Source organism: Pecten maximus, chromosome 10 (assembly GCF_902652985.1).
Source record: "Pecten maximus chromosome 10, xPecMax1.1, whole genome shotgun sequence".
Lineage (NCBI taxonomy): Eukaryota > Metazoa > Mollusca > Bivalvia > Pectinida > Pectinidae > Pecten > Pecten maximus.
In genome coordinates this window covers 4,156,874-4,177,698 of record NC_047024.1, presented here as the reverse complement: position 1 = coordinate 4,177,698, position 20,825 = coordinate 4,156,874, and the positions used below count along the sequence as shown (strand labels likewise).

The 20,825-nt window shown below is 37.0% G+C and overlaps 1 protein-coding gene and 2 long non-coding RNA genes across 11 annotated transcripts in view; 2 read left to right on the top strand and 1 right to left on the bottom strand.

Annotated features, from left to right (window-relative positions):
• LOC117336857 (zinc finger and BTB domain-containing protein 17-like) overlaps positions 1-20,825 on the bottom strand; it is an 83,094-nt gene that overhangs the window by 9,773 nt on the left and 52,496 nt on the right. Inside the window, exon 5 of one of the 9 annotated variants that reach the window (XM_033897546.1) lies at positions 383-1,160. The exons of 2 other annotated variants lie outside the window; for them this stretch is intronic. In XM_033897546.1, the coding sequence (XP_033753437.1) occupies positions 820-1,160 (341 nt within the window). In that variant the 3' untranslated portion in view covers positions 383-819. Of the gene's footprint in view, positions 1-382; positions 1,161-2,073; positions 5,114-6,362; positions 7,323-7,938; positions 8,992-12,104; positions 14,664-16,595; positions 18,787-20,825 lie in introns of those variants that run through there. 6 more of the 9 variants (XM_033897538.1, XM_033897533.1, XM_033897552.1 and 3 more) reach the window with 6 other exon arrangements.
• LOC117336860 lies at positions 19,436-20,803 on the top strand. The gene is made up of 4 exons (XR_004534688.1): positions 19,436-19,631; positions 19,776-19,876; positions 19,953-20,153; positions 20,708-20,803. It is a non-coding gene; the product is annotated as an uncharacterized LOC117336860 (long non-coding RNA).
• LOC117336861 lies at positions 20,297-20,686 on the top strand. Its single transcript, XR_004534689.1, has 3 exons — positions 20,297-20,327; positions 20,425-20,555; positions 20,632-20,686. It is a non-coding gene; the product is annotated as an uncharacterized LOC117336861 (long non-coding RNA).

The window sequence follows — 20,825 nt, the reverse complement described above, 5'->3', positions numbered from 1 at the left end:
ATAAAGAAGAGGACAAAGTAGAGTTCGAATAAGAAAAACAGAATAAACAGATTTAATCTACAGTTTATTAATATTTACAGGTTGACATCAATATCGTCTACAAACTGGAATTCATTTGATATATGCTATGTTACCACTAATAACTACAGTACATAAGAATATACAATACTGCTATCATGTATCATATACATATATTTACCACTGTATGGCACTGCCACTATATAACCCTACCAATTCAGTTGCGAGTTCACCATGAACTGCCAACTGAAATTTGAATTTAAAATTTCAAAAAAAAAATCGCACGACAAATAAAAAATCGCAGATGGTAAATATTAGCATTGAACGGCTTTCAGTTGGCATTCACAGTCAATATGAATGCCAACTGAAAGCCGTTCAATGCTTAAATAGTCATCGGAAGTTGTTAGTTTAGAAACTGGTGAGTTCATTTCTCCACCAGAATGCGAGTTCGGCAATGTTTCTTATCATAAACGAATTATTTTAGCATCAAACATCAATATAAAGCCTCTTACAGGTAACCTTCAAGTCACATTTCTGTTGAAACTTATATGTATATTGTGGTCTCGTATTCATAGCAGTATTGTGGTCTCGTATTCATAACAGTATTTGGAGCTATGAGCTTTTATCAACATAAAAGGACAAGCCAGCAAAACCATTATATAACAACAGGTATACGAATGCTCTGTCAGGTAAATCAGCGCTATAACAATGACCGTTCATCAAAACTTTTATGCTGCCCCGTCTATCTAAACTTGTGAAGCACTTAGGTTTTGCATATTTATTTAATCCACACATGCAGGATCACTTGATGTCTGGGTGCCCGCCCCATTCCAGGTAGTTATGATACTGCGTGAAGCAGTCTCTCTTGCCTTTACACAATGGGATGTCGCACGCCTCACATTTAAAATAAGTGTATGTATACCAGCCCGACTTAGTCTTTACTTTGTTGATTTGACAGTACACACACGGCTTTCTATATCCTGCCGTAGTAACTGGCCTGTGGATTTTTGTATCGAATTCTTGTGGTAAGGTCGACTGTTGTACGGTACTTCCGGGGACATAACTCAGATTTAAGCCTTGCATCTGTCCCTGTCTGCCCCGCAACTGTTCTACAACCCTCTCCAGACCGCGAGCATTTCTGCCTGAAAACCAAACAGAATTGGAAATGTAAGATACTGTTTATTATCAATGCTCACACTTCGTATACTCGGGATTAAAACATTTAAAACAGAACACATATCAACAATATATCATTATATTAGTGATTATGCACACGGTCATCAAGACAGATTGGGTTGAAGCCTTCAGACTCTGCAAACAGACTATGGGGGTTTTTAACTGCGTATATCCAAAGGTAAAAAACAGGGTTATGTTAACCTGGTTTTTACTGATACATACATAACCGTAAACTCCATTAGAACAAGATCGTGGAATCTCAATATAAACAAGCCATACCGAAGAAGACGAGTCTGAGGGTTGGAATCGTCACAAACTGGTAAATACTACATTTTCGTACGTCGGTGGAGATCTGAGTCAACGCAATACTGACGTTGTATGACATTGATGTGACAAAAATGTGGTTCTGCCGTGATGTCAAACAATTCTATAACAATTGAGGAGATGGATATTCCCGTCCAGGGTCACTCAGAACTCTGCGAATGTGACCCCCGACACATGACCTTCGACATGACGAAGAAGCCTCCATTATGTAACTAGGGAACTATTTTTTTCTCAAAACATTACTTTTTCTGAAGTCAGTGGTAATACTGACAATGGATCGTTTATCTCATATACAAGACAAGATTTGAAACGGTTTTGATTTGGGGGTAAATCGTTTTCCGACGAACAAAATGCATGCGATTCTTGCATATCCCTACACCTATCACATCAAAGTAGTTCTGTTTTGGGCAAGAGAGAAACCTTCGTCGGTTGTTATGCAAACTAGAGAATGATATACTAGCATTAGGTCAATCATATATAATGTGTTCTTGAATGACTGTTTTCGTATAACAGACGCCATATCCTGATCCACAATACAGAAAACAACACTGCGTGTCTACTACTACTTTTTATTGGATCACAACACATTCAACATTTGTACATATATAAACAGGTTTACATCATTATAATCAGTTTGATGCCGATCTCTGTCTACTTTTAATTGTTACCGTGATGTATATACTTCCATTTGCATAGAACTACGGAAACTGTGGCAATAAGAATACTTTACTTTCATGCTTCTCGAAAGAAGACTTTCAGAGTTTTCAGATCAAATGCGTCAGATATCATAAATTTCACTTAAAATACCATTAGGAATAACGGAAAATATTCTGACTTATTTTTTTCTATCAGCAGGATAGGGATTTCACACCAGATGGCACCGTAATAAAGCAACTTCCGGGCGTACTTCAATTAAGATATTCTTTAACCAAAGTTTGCTTATTATAAGGACTCTAATGTTTCTTAATATATAGCGTTGATATTACCGGTATGTTTAACCATTAGTAAAATGTAATGTGTTAAATAAGTTACCAACGTATATACCATTTTGAATACGATATCATATTAGTGATGTCCATTATTTCAATGTAAGTACAGGTTTTAACTCTGATAAACTCATCAGTGATGCTTCCAAAACTTGGACAGAACATCCCTGGTTTTGACAGAAACGCATGGTTATATTTAAACACAGATAATGCTCATTATTATTACTATCGTGAAATGTGTCTATAACGAAAACAAACAGAATCATCATGACGAAATATGTGTCTACATACATTACACAACTAAAAAAATTAAGAAATATATACAAATGTTTGGGTGTAAACGGCAATATCTTCCGAAACACTATCTAAACGGCAATATCTTCCGGAACACCATATTAAGTAATGCACAAAGTATACTTCTTATCATAAACGTCCATGACAACTACAACAGCTGACATGCGGTTGTTCTTTAAGACGGAGTAATTGCATTAATCAAAATAAGTCAAATTGCAACCAACCAAGTGGAAAGCATGACAAATAAAAATAAGGGCAGGTAGCAATGAATATTTGGTAAGCATCAAACAAAAATAATCATACATTTTAATGCCCGAAAAAAAGCAACTGATCATGACCAAATAGTTGGTTAGTATTTACCTACTGAACTTCTTTCCATTTGGACTAGCTCTTTTCTCCTGGAACCGAACCGTAATCGCTACATGGATGCACCACACTTGAGGAAATTTAATCTCAAACGCTTAACCCATACTAAAGATAATTAATTTCTAGATTTCTTAGATTTTAATGTTTTGTTCAAATCTATTACCATTGCTTCCACATTTCTTTGGTCCATTGCGTTTGTAATTTGCCAATAAAGTGTTTCTTACTGATGGTCTGAATTCAGCTACTAGTATTCTCTCGGTTTAATAAAGCAAGTGTAACTGATGGTCAAGAGTTGTTCAGCAGCAGGTGTTCTCCCTGCCAGTAGTGTTTGTAATTGATAATCAGTTTTCGTTTTCTATCCCAACCAATGAAGCGCTTGTAACTGATAGTCAAAACTAAACTACAAGAATTCTCTCGGTCTATAACGATTGTAACTGCCTACAGCTATACCGTTTCTCATTAATGATGTATACAAACTTACATACTAAGGACCAGGTATTGATGACCCAAAAACAGTGGATCCAGACCTTCGCTTGTTTATTCTTGGCCACAAAACAATGATACCGATAATAATGGGGAAAAAAGCCTTTACATTATACCGACTATTAGCATCTCAAGGTTATACAGACACATCAACTTAACGACCTTGATATTACAAATTAATTCTACATCTAATATACGAAACGTGGGAAGCCTAGTCGTCATCAACTAACCTTGACCATCCAATACTGATTTCTTGGATAATAAACGAATGTCTCGCGCTTGTTTATTGAAGTTATTCACTTCAACCACAAAAATAAACGAAATTAAATCAATTTTGACTTAATCGATAATATATACATACACACTAGTCCAAAAACTACCTGCATATTCCATATACACATAAAATTAAAAAAAAAAATAAAAACTCTCGTGCCTTTCTTGCCTAATGTCAGTGACAACAAAACTTGAACCTCGGAGAACCTCCTGACGTTTATTCAAATGGTTAAAAAAAACTCCCCAAAAAAACAATAAGATCTATACTTCCTGTAACTGCTTGACAAACTCATTGAAAACCACACACACATACATATATATATATATAGTTAGGCGGAACATTGAATACATTAATACTTCTAACATAGAACTGCTGTGAAATGCTCATGAAAGTATTATCAACATCACAAAAAGATAAGATTTTATATAAATTACTTCATAACGTGTAATGGAGTGTTATTTGGACCGGAATACGTCATATTGGTTACTAATATCGACGATATGAAATGCCCGTCCTGTATAATATAATAAGTGTAAATATCAAATTACACTGTTATTCAGACTAGGCATGGGGATTATTGCTGTTAAAATATACATGTTATACTACTACTGTAATATTGAACGTACGTAGTAACACCGTAACCAATATTATGGCTAACCACAAAATACATTAATGCAATTCAGAGGATGTTTACAGTTCAGGAAAAAAATCCTCTTACAGACGTTAAAATCAGGATATCCTTCAAAATACACCCAATCCAAATCTGAAATGCTCATTCTAAACTACTGATATCCAGACGCACGCTTGGAAGTCATATCAGAATCGGCTTTGCTCTGGCCGGCCGCCAAGTATTCGTGGTAGCGCACGAAACAGTCACGTTTGCCCTGAGGTTGACAGAGCGGGATATCACAAGCTTCACACTTATAGTAAGTGTAGGTGTACCATCCCGACTTGGTCTTGACGTTGTTGATTTGACAGAACAGACATGGTTTCTTGTATCCCTTCGCCGTCACAGGCCTGTGGTACATAAGGAGGTTGTCTTTCTGGTCAGGAAGGTACATTCCGTGGTGAGCAGACGTAATGTCGCCCATTTGAGAAGCCATCAGACCGCCAGTGAATACAATGCCCAAAGGATCGCCGCCGCCAATACCCAGAGCGCCAAACTCGCGGTGCGGATCAGCCCGTGCTGGGCCTGAAAGGACAAAGCGATATGGTGATTAGAGAATGGAAAGAAGATGGTCAGCTACACAGCTACAACGGTTAGGTTAGCAACAGACATATCACATAACTTAAAGTAAGACAGGTCTTTTTCCCCGGATAAAAGCTGTATGTTTACATTTGTTTAGTTGTCTAATTTTGAAGTGCAGTGCCATGTCATTTGTCCGCTTTGAGCATTCATGAAACGAACAACGTGTGAGTAGCCACATATCATTTACATCCACTATGATTCTTCAAGAGCTACATCATATTTAAGCTGAATTCCTCTGACATATACAAAGAAAAAGCATGCGTCTAAATCAAGAAAGTAAACAACAGAACATAGTCGCAAATACAGCCTCCAAAACAAATCTCTACCGAGATAAACACAAAGGCGAACTTAGACAGTGTCTCAAGATCTCACCGAACACTCAAAGACAGCGAACAGAGGATAAAATCCCATCAAAATATCCTCTACATGAGGGCACTCGTGATAAGACAGAGTATATATCTTTGCAACTCTTGTACAGTAAGGTATAACCATTTTCATTTATTTTTGTCCTGGTTTATATTTGGTTATACCACAACTTGTAAAATCGGAAACACGAAATTGCGTGTACATATATGTTTAGCGTAGCACTGGTATGCTTACTACACCCGACTTTCCCAAAAATATGTACTGTACTAGCTTGTGCCATTTATGAAAAGAAGTTTATAAGTTACTCCTGGCACTATGAAAATGTTCCATCACATACATGTACCGCTGTGTCTGATATATAAGTGCATATGTAGCGCTTACAGTAAATGTGTTTCAGAAGGTTTCAAATTTTTAACGCAAACTTTCAAACACGTCAATAAAAATGTCATATGTATATTCTTTTTTCGCCTAATTTTTGTCAGTAACAACAAAACGAAACTCATATGTTAACATTTTCTTTTATTAATAACTAAACTTTTACACACTTTACATATCGTAGGAACATACATGCCAATTAATTAGGTCACAATGTATCCATGTCAAAACAGTGACAAACTAGTATGCCTTGTGTCATATGACGAACTGACTTATCGCAAATGTAAGTGATCATATACGTGGGGCAACATTTGCTCGAGTACAGCAGATCACAGCAAATCATTGTACGTTTTTAGAGAGGTAGTTGTCTTTGCGATGTATTTTTCCCTTTTAAATCATCGTATATAGCCCGGAAAAGAGTTTAAACTGATACGTCAAGATCTTCTTTTCTCCCAAATATTTTTTTCTCGAGACATTAAAAAACTGAAACAGTACTGTTGTTTATAAGTCTATATATCGTGGTTAATTCGGACTCATAATAAGGGTTAATGCTATACGATATTTGTTGTTCATATGTAGATGTTTCTTTTCCCAGAATGTAAGCAGCATCTTGTGATTACAATATCATGGGTCGTACTTTCAATATAATACCATGTCTGTATTTTTACATCCACAACTACGAATATTTGACCAACATGAGCTGCTAGAAAATTGGAGAATGATACGTTTGTCCAGTTAAAACCAATTGATATGTAACACTTGTTCCCAGATTAGACATGGTAGTCCTTTTTATCCTTATAACCAGAAAGTAATCACTAATGGAGATCTCATGTGATTTTTGTTAAAACATCCACCAAAAACGAATGTACAAGAACCAGAAGGTAATCACTAATGGAGGTATCTTATGTGATTTTGTTTAAACATGAGACTTTTCACTGAAAAACACAGATCCACCCAAATTGAATGTACTAGAACCAGTCGAGATTTATCCCAATGGCGCGATGATACTCTTCAAAACAGTTTCTCTTTCCTTTGCAAAGCGATACGTCACAGGCCTCACACTTATGGTAGGTATACGAGTACCAGCCCGACTTGGTCTTGACGCCCTTCATCTGACAGAATACACACGTCTTGTATTTTGTACCAGTGTTTCGTACAATTTTATGTTCCCCACTCCCGGGATCGTCCTTTCCTATTTGTGGAAAAGGTTTTGGAAAATCAATACCAGTTTCCTTGGAATACATATTGGGGAAACGGTGTGGCATATTGGCTGGTCGGCCCATGAAGGCAGGCTGTGAGAGATTAGACAGTGAGGTTTGGAGGTAGGAAGAGAAAAGACTGGAGGGTAACTGGCTGGTAACTGGCTGAACTCCCAGGGCACTGCTGTAGGTGGGAAATGTACTGGACAGTCCTGCAAGCACAAAAACAACTTCAATTATCATAGGTGGTCCGAGATGTTGGTGATGTGAAGATCATCAACGACAAAATGAACAAACTCCGAGAGAAACAAGAATAATGCTGTGCACAATATACCTCGGATGTATTGAATCAGTAATAAGGCTTTGCAATTGCAAAATCCGAATTCAGATTGCGCATGTTGAATTTGAGATGTACTCTGGGACTACATTTTGGAAGGAATCATGTTTGTCGATTATTCCCATTGTTATCCACTTAACTAGTTGTGGAATAGCCTCATAGTCTAATGGTTAAATGTGGCACCAATCCAGAATAATATGTTCAAGTCTCAATGTTGATTGACATCTTCTTACCAACAATGGCACAATGGTGAAATCAGAACAAATGTGGACAACATCATGACATGGAAGAAAGGTATCAATTATAAAACTTTAAAAAATATATGTTCCTATATACCAACATTAATCATCCTTTCAAGACTTCGTCGAAATGGATTCCAGAAAAACGAGATGGAAAGCCAGAAAAATCAATCTGCAAACATTTGGAACCCCAGTGCCAAAAAAACCTTCACATCATTGGTGTAATATAACAAATACACGAAAATGGAGAAATGTGTTACTTAACTTTATTCAATCCAATACATGCATAACAGCAGCAACATCATGTGAATTACAACTATTGTTCACAGAACAGAACAAAACAACTTGAAATTAGAAAGCAAAAATAACTGATCAATAGATGAAACAGTAGAAATAATATATAGATGACTCTTTGGTTGTATTCTGAAATACCGAATATAGCATTCATATCAAACTAACTAATACCAGCTAATTAGTCGCAACCGATTAGGTATGGAACAGAATGGAGAATATACTATAACTGAAACAATACGGGGTATGTATATATAATTGGCAATCTCAAAACTCACGAGGATTATAATACGATACCGATTATGTGAGATATATCCAGGCAGTACAAAATTAATTGGATAGTCCCCAACAATAACACGTTTGTCGGAAAATAATGAAAGATTTGGCTATGTTAAAATGGAGGTTGATCCAATGAGGATTTAAGACTATATTACAGTACAAATATGGAGGTCAAACTTAATAGCTCTATGATACACTCTTTAGCAGCCAAAACGTGCTCAGACTACAAACAATAATACTCCTACCAATATCTTTATCAATATGGTAACATATAAAACAATTATATTTCTCAGAGGCATTTTTTTTTTTTCAGATTACACCAACAATTGTTAGGTATACACATTATATTTACGTCCATCCTTGCACCCGGTATCGAACATGACATTTCTAATCCTCTTGATGATTTATAAAATGCTGTCACTCAAAACTACTACATAGAAAATAATTCCCTCGGCGGTTATTGTTGGTTCTGTTGAGAAAAGTCTGGAAGGCCGGCGCCATGTATGAATCTACGGGCATCGAGTTGAGGATACTGCGCGTTATGAAAGTCGGCAAAACAGGAACGTTTTCCACAGCACAGGTGAACGTCACATTCGGCACACTTGTAAAATGTATAGGAATACCAACCCGACTTGGTTTTCACACCGTGGATTTGACAATACACACACCGTTTATATTTTGTTCCTTTCACCACGTAGTGCGTCTTATTCCCACGCAGGACCGACGAAACATAGCCTGAAACACAAACAAACATTCAGTTATCACTATAGTGGTGGCATACTAACCCGCGACAGAACAACTTCTTAATTTCTCAACTGTCGTACTAACCGGTGACTGACCACTTTCTAATCTCTCAACTGCCGTACTAACCGATGACTGACCACTTTCTGATCTCTCAACTAATACTAACCGGTGACTGACTACTTTCTAATCTCTCAACTAATACAAACCGGTGACTGACCACTTTCAAATCTCTCAACTAATACAAACCCGTGACAGAACTGTTCTTAATCTCTCAACTAATACAAACCCGTGACAGAACTGTTCTTAATCTCTCAACTGTCGTACTAATTGGTGACTGACCACTTTCTGATCTCTCAACTAATACTAACCGGTGACTGACCACTTTCTAATCTCTCAACTAATACAAACCGGTGACTGACCACTTTCAAATCTCTCAACTAATACAAACCGGTGACTGACTACTTTCTAATCTCTAAACTGTCGTACTAACCGGTGACTGACCACTTTCTAATCTCTCAACTAATACAAACCGGTGACTGACTACTTTCTAATCTCTCAATTGCCTGACTAAACCGGTGACCGACCACTTTCCAATCACCTTAACTGGTGAGTGACGACCACTTTCTAATCACTTAACTGCCGTAGTAACCGATAACTGATCATAACCTGATGTCTTAACTGTCATACAAACCGATCATCCGACTCTTTACCGATACTATACCCACAGTAACGTTCACACATTTAAAGTAGGCGCTAATAAACAATTGTTTCGATTACCTCAATCGTTAGTATGGAATTTCTTTTTACATCTTGACTTAGTATGAGGTTGTTGTATTTCGGGCCGTTCCATCAGTCTACTCCACGCTTTGAATGCGCTCGTTTGCCACACAGCAACCGTTATTTTACAATATGGCGAGAAACTGATTGATCTAATGCTGATACTGCGGGGTCTCAAATCCCATAATACAAATATTCAGCCAAACGTTTCCGAGAAATACAAAAAAAAAAACCCGATTTTTCCTAATTTAAGTAATTTCCGACGTAGTAATAAACGTTTATTGAGAACAAAAAGGCGATCAAAGCAGATATTCCGATCTCAGGCAGTACAAACATACAGAGTACAGTCACCAAAGCAATTACATGCTGAAAATTATCATCTGAACATAAAACGTGTGTAAATATCTGTCCTTAAAATTGACAATATTACAATATTGTGTTATTTTGTCAGTCTATAAGCCACAGTCTTTTCAATAATTCATCGGTAACCTTCTCCTGAAATAGGTCAGGGTGAATTGTAGATTAGCTCTCGGAAGGAACGAAACCCGACATTTCCTATAAATTACGTACCCGGAGATTTGATTCTTTTATTAAAATGTACACAGAGTACAAAATGATGGAGCTATCGGCAGGCTGTGATTTCTACATCATGTCTTTCAATTAACAAAAGAATATCGAGTATCATTAGTCAGTAACAAGACGGCTAGTAATGTGTTATAAATAACCTTTGGCTTAAACTGTTTATTTTTTCGTGCGCAGCTACGTTAATTACAGGTAAATGACATGTTTTATGTTTTAATAACCTGTACAGAAATAGATCACTCCGGCAAACTGGTAAAACTTTGTTACGCTAGATATCATATCTTCTTCCACAATATGTGGGTGTTATTTAACTCCCAATGCATAAACTAATCACAACTGTTCAATGATAAACTCTAAATGCGGTCTGATTGGTTGTCACAGCGACCTTTGACGTGGACTTTTTTTGTTATGAATTGTAATATATTGTAATATTTTTATGCATTTCCGAAATTGCGAGTTTTGCATATTAATTAGCGGCATCTCCCTTTTGGTCATATCCTTACGTCTCATCCGGTGTTATGAAGAGAACACACGTTGACTCAAACAGGTCAATTCATCCTCAGAATAACTTTTCTATTGTGGTAGAAACGAGTCACGCAAACTCGTGTTTGTTTTTTCACTCTTGTTAGTTATTTTCCAAAGCTCGCTAAAGCTCGTGTTTTTGTAACTTTTGAAAAATAACTAACTCAAGTGAAAGAAATACTATATACAAAAACAACTCGTTGTGTAATCCCTATTTACATAGTTTTTAATGACATAAAAGACATGCCCATATTTGGGTGTACATTTTATGTACCTGCTACATGTATATTCCCGTGAACCATAATTATAATGAACGAGTTACTGTCAAGGTTTTCAAGTAATTCTTACTATATAAGGCCAGTCGTACAATGTACTTGCTATGCGTTTCATATATATTACTAATCCTTGACATTGAAGTAATTAATGTCTACATGTTATATATCAAACTGACAAGTTAAAAAAAATATCGCAAATTAATCACCAATAGGCACTGAGCCATTATTTCTATATATTCTGACAGTCTTACAAAGCTCCGAAAAGAAATTGCCAAAGAAAGCATAATTCTTCATATTTTACCCACATGTTATTTGATATCCCGACCATCTTTATAAAAGGTTCTGAAATGTTGCTATCGAGATAGAGTATTGCCATAATTCTTCATATTATACCCACATGTTATTTGAAGACACAACTATCTTTATAAAGTGGTTTCTTAGCGACAACCACATCTTGATGGAGGCCGTTTCCAAATGCTACATTAGTTTGGTAATGATCTCTAGTATTAAATTAAGGACACTTTCCGTCGCTATAATGTCTTTTGATATAGCGTGGATTCATAATTGTAGGTGTTCAATCCCCATTTTGTTATCGCAGTTTTGGGGAATCCCGCTCCATATCAACTACAGGCAGCCATTAAAATATACCTGCTTACTGATCTGTTATATACACTCGTGGCTAGAGAGAATAAAATGAAATTGAATAGTCAATATGTAGTTCATTATCCTCAGCTTCTTTAACCTCGTCTTCTGAGCACCACGTCACTATATTATATAGTGTGTCCTCTTCGTGTGAGAACCCAGCTAGTTTATTATCTCTTTGTTAGCGCCAATCCTTGTATTATATTTTCATAAACCATATCACTGCTTGGACGTGGCTGTTTTCTTCACGTCCCCCCCCCCCCCCCCCAATCACAACCAATCACAGGAAATTACAACAACAAACTATTTGAATCAAATATTTATTAGGAATGATAGCAAGATAATCACAAAGACTACAATTGAGATGTTGAATCCTTACCACAATGACTACAATTCAGTTGGTGAATCCTGACCACAAAGACTACAATTCAGTTGGTGAATCTTGACCACAAAGACTACAATTGAGATGTTGAATCCTTACCACAAAGACTACAATTCAGCTGGTGAATCTTGACCACAAAGACTACAATTGAGATGTTGAATCCTTACCACAAAGACTACAATTGAGATGTTGAATCCTTACCACAAAGACTACAATTGAGATGTTGAATCCTTACCACAATGACTACAATTCAGTTGGTGAATCTTGACCACAAAGACTACAATTGAGATGTTGAATCCTTACCACAAAGACTACAATTCAGATGTTGAATCCTTACCACAAAGACTACAATTGAGATGTTGAATCTTGACCACAAAGACTACAACTGAGATGTTGAATCTTGACCACAAAGACTACAATTGAGATGTTGAATCTTGACCACAAAGACTACAATTGAGATGTTGAATCTTGACCACAAAGACTACAATCGAGATGTTGAATCCTTACCACAAAGACTACAATCGAGATGTTGAATCCTTACCACAAAGACTACAATTGAGATGTTGAATCCTTACCACAAAGACTACAATTCAGTTGGTGAATCCTGACCACAATGACTACAATTGAGATGTTGAATCCTGACCACAAAGACTACAATTGAGATGTTGAATCCTTACCACAAAGACTACAATTGAGATGTTGAATCTTGACCACAAAGACTACAATTGAGATGTTGAATCCTTACCACAAAGACTACAATTGAGATGTTGAATCCTTACCACAAAGACTACAATTCAGTTGTTGAATCTTGACCACAAAGACTACAATTGAGATGTTGAATCTTGACCACAAAGACTACAATTGAGATGTTGAATCTTGACCACAAAGACTACAATTGAGATGTTGAATCTTGACCACAAAGACTACAATCGAGATGTTGAATCCTTACCACAAAGACTACAATCGAGATGTTGAATCCTTACCACAAAGACTACAATTGAGATGTTGAATCCTTACCACAAAGACTACAATTCAGTTGGTGAATCCTGACCACAATGACTACAATTGAGATGTTGAATCCTGACCACAAAGACTACAATTGAGATGTTGAATCCTTACCACAAAGACTACAATTGAGATGTTGAATCTTGACCACAAAGACTACAATTGAGATGTTGAATCCTTACCACAAAGACTACAATTGAGATGTTGAATCCTTACCACAAAGACTACAATTCAGTTGTTGAATCCTTACCACAAAGACTACAATTCAGTTGGTGAATCCTGACCACAATGACTACAATTCAGTTGGTGAATCCTGACCACAATGACTACAATTCAGTTGGTGAATCCTGACCACAATGACTACAATTCAGTTGGTGAATCTCGACCACAAAGATTACAATTGAGATGTTGAATCCTTACCACAAAGACTACAATTGAGATGTTGAATCCTTACCACAAATGACTACAATTCTAAACCAATGAGAACTTGCATTTAATGAGCTTTAATCAGAAAACAAAATGACAACTGTTCCCCGCAAAACCGCAGACAATGATTGGAGCTGGTAGACAAAGCTGAAATTCAGAAGTTTGTGAGCATCCTGTCAGTGATTATTACAAGGGAACGCAGATGATGTAGATCTGCTTTTGTATAATCCAGTAGTGTACCGCCATTTTTTCTTCGGCAAAAAGCAAAAATTGCCCTCGAAAATAATTTCATTGTCCATTCTGACTTCGTGAGCAAGGGACTCATAGTTCCATGATCCATCTAATAATATAAGTACAGTACATCATATTCATAACAAAGTTTACTGGTTGTGTGGAACACCTCAGTCTCATGTCAATGAAATGTCAGTGAGATTGGTTTTAAGAATTGTCCTTTTGACGAATAACGCAACACAATGTCATTTAATGTTTCTGGAGCTGAAAGCAACAATACAAACTGTTTTCTCATCTCTTGTTGAGAGGCTCTATGTAGTTGTGATAATGTCGGAAACAATCCCTTAATGGACTTTTACAGAGTGGTACATCACAGGCCAGACATTTGAAATAAGTATTCACATACCACCCAGACTTGGTGCGAACTTTCTTCAACTGACACAGAACGCAAGGCTTGTACTTTGTCCCGGTGTTACGTACAAGTCTATGTCCACCAAGATAAAGAGAGCTTTGAGAGCTGTCCATGAATTGCCCTTGACCTACATTACTGGGGTCAGAAGTGTTCATGGACTGCCTGCGTTCTCCATAAGCATTATCACAGAACATGGAGGTTTGAACAGAATAGGGAAATTGTGCTCCAACAGTTGATTGTTTAACTTCTGAAAGGAGTCTTGGCATACCAACAGGATGAGGGGGCATATCTCCCCAGTGGTCAGAGGTCACTCGTGTTTGACCTTGACCCATGTGCTGTCTGCTAATTACACTACCCATTACTGCCTGCCTATCTCCCTGAAGATCAAGGTTATACGGATGAGCAGCGTCTGAAAGCAGACAAAGAATAAGAATTAAAAGCCTGCTCAAATCGGCCCGACACAAAGCTTGGGTTAATTCCATGTCGTACAAGTTAAATAAACTATATGCAAAGTGCAGTTTTATTTTCTCAAATCTTGTTTCAGAACTCCATATTCTGGTGTCATTTTTGAAAATGCTTAAAGTCAAAGGAATTGCTAATGCCAACAGTCAGACTTCACTGAACATAACAATATTCCATCTCTTCTTACTCCACAATAAGTCCTCCCTTCTTACTCCACATATAAACCAACAATAATCCCTCCCTTCTTACTCCACATATAAACCAACAATAATCCCTCCCTTCTTACTCCACATATAAACCAACAATTACCCTCCCTTCTTACTCCACATATAAACAAACAATAACCCCTCCCTTCTTACTCCACATATAAACCAACAATAATTCCTCCCTTCTTACTCCACATATAAACCAACAATAATTCCTCCCTTCTTACTCCACATATAAACCAACAATAATCCCTCCCTTCTTACTCCACATATAAACCAACAATTATCCCTCCCTTCTTACTCCACATATGAACCAACAATTATTACTCCCTTCTTACTCCACATATAAACCAACAAGTTCCCTTCCTTACTTACAACAATAACCCCTCCTTTCTTACTCCACATATAAACCAACAATTATCCCTCCCTTCTTACTCCACATATAAACCAACAATAATTCCTCCCTTCTTACTCCACATATAAACCAACAAGTATCCCTCCCTTCTTACTCCACATATAACCAACAATAATTCCTCCCTTCTTACTCCACATATAAACCAACAATTATTCCCTCCCTTCTTACTCCACATATAAACCAACAATTATCCCTCCCTTCTTACTCCACATATAAACCAACAATAACCCCTCCCTTCTTACTCCACATATAAACCAAACAATAACCCCTCCCTTCTTACTCCACATATAAACCAACAATAATCCCTCCCTTCTTACTCCACATATAAACCAACAATAATCCCTCCCTTCTTACTCCACATATAAACCAACAATAATCCCTCCCTTCTTACTCCACATATAAACCAACAATAATCCCCTCCCTTCTTACTCCACATATAACCAACAATAACCCCTCCCTTCTTACTCCACATATAAACCAACAATAATCCCTCCCTTCTTACTCCACATATAAACCAACAATAACCCCTCCCTTCTTACTCCACATGTAAACCAACAATAATCCCTCCTTCTTACTCCACAATAATCCCTCCCTTCTTACTCCACATATAAACCAACAATAATCCCTCCCTTCTTACTCCACATATAAACCAACAATAATCCCTCCCTTCTTACTCCACATATAAACAAACAATAACCCCTCCCTTCTTACTCCACATATAAACCAACAATTATCCCTCCCTTCTTACTCCACATATAAACCAACAATAATCCCTCCCTTCTTACTCCACATATAAACCAACAATAACCCCTCCCTTCTTACTCCACATATCATCCAAGAATCATCCTACACTATCTGACAGTTGCGGGTAAGACATCGTGTTCAGTTGATTTCAATGATGTCTACACAACAGGACTTTTCCCTCAAATCACCATTTTTTGTATGCCTGTTTGAAAGTGTGTGCAAATTCAAGGAGCCAATGAAAATTCAATCCATGATTTGCTACTTGTATTTTATCTCCTTCTGGGGCATGAAGTGGCTGACGATAAGCATAGCCATCTCAGTTTAGTTGAAAATCAGGACACTCATATATTATTGATTCAATAACAATCAAGTATGACGGTGCCGAAGGGAAACAGACTCTGGCAGGTTGAAAGGTGTGGTGTGGTGAAGAACTTCATACAGGATTTCATTTGAGAGAAGTCTGCCTTCTCTCTCCAACAGAAATATCTTAATTGAGGAACGACAACACACTTGATAAGTTTAAACACCTTTAATGGAAATCTGAAGCTATTTACAACATATGTACAGTAAACAAATTATACAGACTGAAACCAGACCTGGTCTACCTCACAAACGACAGTGAAACCAGACCTGTCTACCTCACAAACGACAGTGTAACCAGACCAGGATTACGTCACAATGACAATGTAACCAGACCTGGTCTCCCTCACAAACGACAGTGTAACCAGATCAGGTCTACGTCACAACGACAGTGTAACCAGACCTTGTCTACCACACAAACAACAGTGTAACCAGACCTGGTCTCCCACACAAACGACAGTGTAACCAGACCAGGTCTACGTCACAACGACAGTGTAACCAGACCTAGTCTACCACACAAACGACAGTGTAACCAGACCTGGTCTACCACACAAACAACTGTGTAACCAGACCTGGTCTACATCACAAACGACAGTGTAACCAGACCAGGTCTACCACACAAATGACAGTGTAACCAGACCTGGTCTACCTCACAAATGACAGTGTAACCAGACCTGGTCTACCACACAAACGACGGTGTAACCAGACCTGGTCTACCTCACAACAACAGTGTAACCAGACCTGGTCTACCTCACAAACGACAGTGTATCCAGACCTGGTCTACCACACAAACAACAGTGTAACCAGACCTAGCCTACCTCACAAACAGCAAAGTAACAGGAACATAGCTAAACATTGTAGCTGCTTATTTTAATCACATTTGTATAAAATCAGAAATTAGTTGTACTAAAGCTGACACTTTTAATACAATTGTTACCAAATATTAATAGTGAAATCATGACAATCTTTATGCAAAACATTATTTCAAAATCTCCTTATTTTGATATATAGGTAAAAATCATATTTGCCTCTCACTCTGAACATTTCACACAACTTTTAAACAGATAATTTTAATATTAACAAAGGCTATTTACATGAATGAAAACTAAGAGATGAAGAGTATATCGGTACATTAAAAATATTTTTATATATAGACACCTGCTAAGCCTTATATGGGCATTAGGTAATTAACTCTACTTTCCTTAGGCAGCATTCAAAACACAAAATTAAGTCATATATACAAATGTCTACATCTGAATCCTGTCATATGGTCAGTGAACAAGAAACCTCTCTTGTATGGTGTTTGCACATACTGAACCCTCCTTCTACTAAACAGTTCCTAAACTGAACACTTCTTATTACTCAACACTTCCTAAACTGAACACTTCTTGTATATTTCTGGATTTAGGTAAGTAATTCCAAATGGAGTTATCTTTCTTACATCACTAACACATGAAGTGCCCCCTTACCAATCTATATACAGGTGTTTCAGTGTGATCTTCAGACTCATGTAATCTGGAATAGTCACGTTGAATGACAACATGGTCATCGATTGTCTAGTCACGTTGAATGACAACATGGTCATCGATTGTCTAGTCACGTTGAATGACAACATAGTCATCGATTGTCTAGTCACGTTGAATGACAACATGGTCATCGATTGTCATCTAAGACATATTGGAAGCTGTCAAACTTTCCATTCCAAAATTAAAACAACCTCAAAAACGCTTTGATTTTTCAAGGTTTGGCCAGCTGTAAGGTGATCAATATTATAACTACCAGTTAAAGTGATGTGTGATTTTACAGATATCTATAATATAATTATTCTCTCTTTTTGGTACATATTATCATCCATTATTAGTAGTATGCTACCACAAAGAATAAATTTCCTGAATAGATACATTCAGCTGTCTGTTCATTGGATTATCTCTAGTCTGATAATAATACCATTATTCCTGATCATTCGGATTTAACATGTGTGGGTTCATTTTGATACTGGTAATTCTGATAGCTCGGATCCTGATATTTGGGATCCTGATAGCTCGGATTCTGATAGTTGGGATCTAACATTTGTGGATCCGTTTGTTGTAATGGTTTGTTCACAGACTGAAGAAGAGCTCTATGGTAGATATGAAAACAGTCACGCTCCCTAGTGGTACACAGCGCTAGATGACACGTGTCACATCGGTACGACGTATACACTTTCCAGCCTGACTTTGTTTTCGTTCTATTGTGCCGACAGTAAATACACAGACGTATTTTGTTAGATTCTATTTTGACCGGTCTGTGATTCGATATGCTATCTATATCCATGCCAGGCCTACCGAGCAAGTCACCAGTCAAGTCTGAAAATAAACAAGCACATTTTATTGTTGTTGCTTGGATTGTTAATGTTTGATTAAATATTAAAACAGGTTAACACTGGAGTACAAAATGTTAACAGTTTATCCTAGGTAGTGACATATATAACTTATCATGTTTTTTAGTTCCAGTATCCAAATCCTATTCTACAGACAAACCAATACACTCATGATAATGATATATATCATTGAAAAACATCCGGTATACAAACAAACAAATCCATTGAAGTTTATCTAATGGAACCCAAATAATCATATCCATCATATCTTGGTGACATATCTCCCTGATCAGGCAAAAGAGTCAATCTAGTAAGAAACAGACATATGAATGCAGTAAATTGTAAGTTGATAACGCAAGTTTGTTCTCAATGACTCAGGTACTCTCTATAGTACAACAGGTAATCTACTGTACAATAAGTACTCTACTGTACAACTGTAACTCTCTACTCTACAACAGGTACTCTCTATTGTACATCAGGTACTCTCTACACTACAACAGGTACTCTCTATTGTACAACAGGTACTCTACTGTACAACAGGTACTCACTATTGTACAACAGGTACCCACTACTGTACAACAGGTACTCTCTACTGTACAACAGGTACTCTCTACTGTACAATAAGTACTCTACTGTACAAATGTTACTCTCTACTCTACAACAGGTACTCTCTATTGTACAACAGGTACTCTCTATTGTACAACAGGTACTCACTATTGTACAACAGGTACACTCTATTGTACAACAATAGTGTACATCAGGTACTCTCTTGTACAACATTAACGTACAACAGGTACATACTCTCTATTGTACAACATTAATGTACAACAGGTACTCTCTATTGTACAACATTAATGTAGAGCAGGTACTCTCTATTGTACAACAGGTACTCTCTATTGTACAACATTAATGTACAACAGGTACTCTCTATTGTACAACAATAGTGTACATCAGGTTCTCTCTATTGTACAACAGGTACTCTCTATTGTACAACAGGTACTCTCTATTGTACAACAGGTAATCTACTGTACAATAAGTCCTCTACTGTACAACAGGTACTCTCTACTCTACAACAGGTACTCTCTATTGTACAACAGGTACCCTCTACTGTACAACAGGTACACTCTATTGTACAACAATAGTGTACATCAGGTACTCTCTATTGTACAACATTAGTGTACAACAGGTACTCTCTATTGTACAACATTAATTTACATCAGGTACTCTCTATTGTACATCAATGTACATCAGGTTCTCTCTATTGTACAACATTAGTGTACAACTGGTACTCTCTATTGTACAACATTAGTGTACATCAGGTACTCCCTATTGTACAACATTAGTTTACATCAGGTACTCTCTATTGTACAACAGGTACTCTATTGTACAACATTAGTTTACATCAGGTACTCTCTATTGTACAACAGGTACTCTATTGTACAACATTAATGTACATCAGGTACTCTCTATTGTATAACATTAACGTACAACAGTTACTTTCTATTGTACAACATTAATGTACAACAGGTACTCTCTATTGTACAACAGGTACCCTCTATTGTACAACAGGTACTCTCTATTGTACAACATTAATGTACAACAGGTACTCTCTATTGTACATCAGGTACTCTCTATTGTACTAAAGGTACTCTCTATTGTACAACATTAATGTACAACAGGTACTCTCTATTGTACTAAAGGTACTCTCTATTGTACAACATTAATGTACAACAGGTACTCTCTATTGTACTAAAGGTACTCTCTATTATACTAAAGGTACTCTCTATTGTACAACATTAATGTACAACAGGTACTCTCTATTGTACATCAGGTACTCTCTATTGTACAACATTAATGTACAACAGGTACTCTCTATTGTACTAAAGGTACTCTCTATTATACTAAAGGTACTCTCTATTGTACAACATTAATGTACAACAGGTACTCTCTATTGTACAACATTAATGTACAACAGGTACCCTCTACTGTACAACAGGTACACTCTATTGTACAACAGGTACTCTC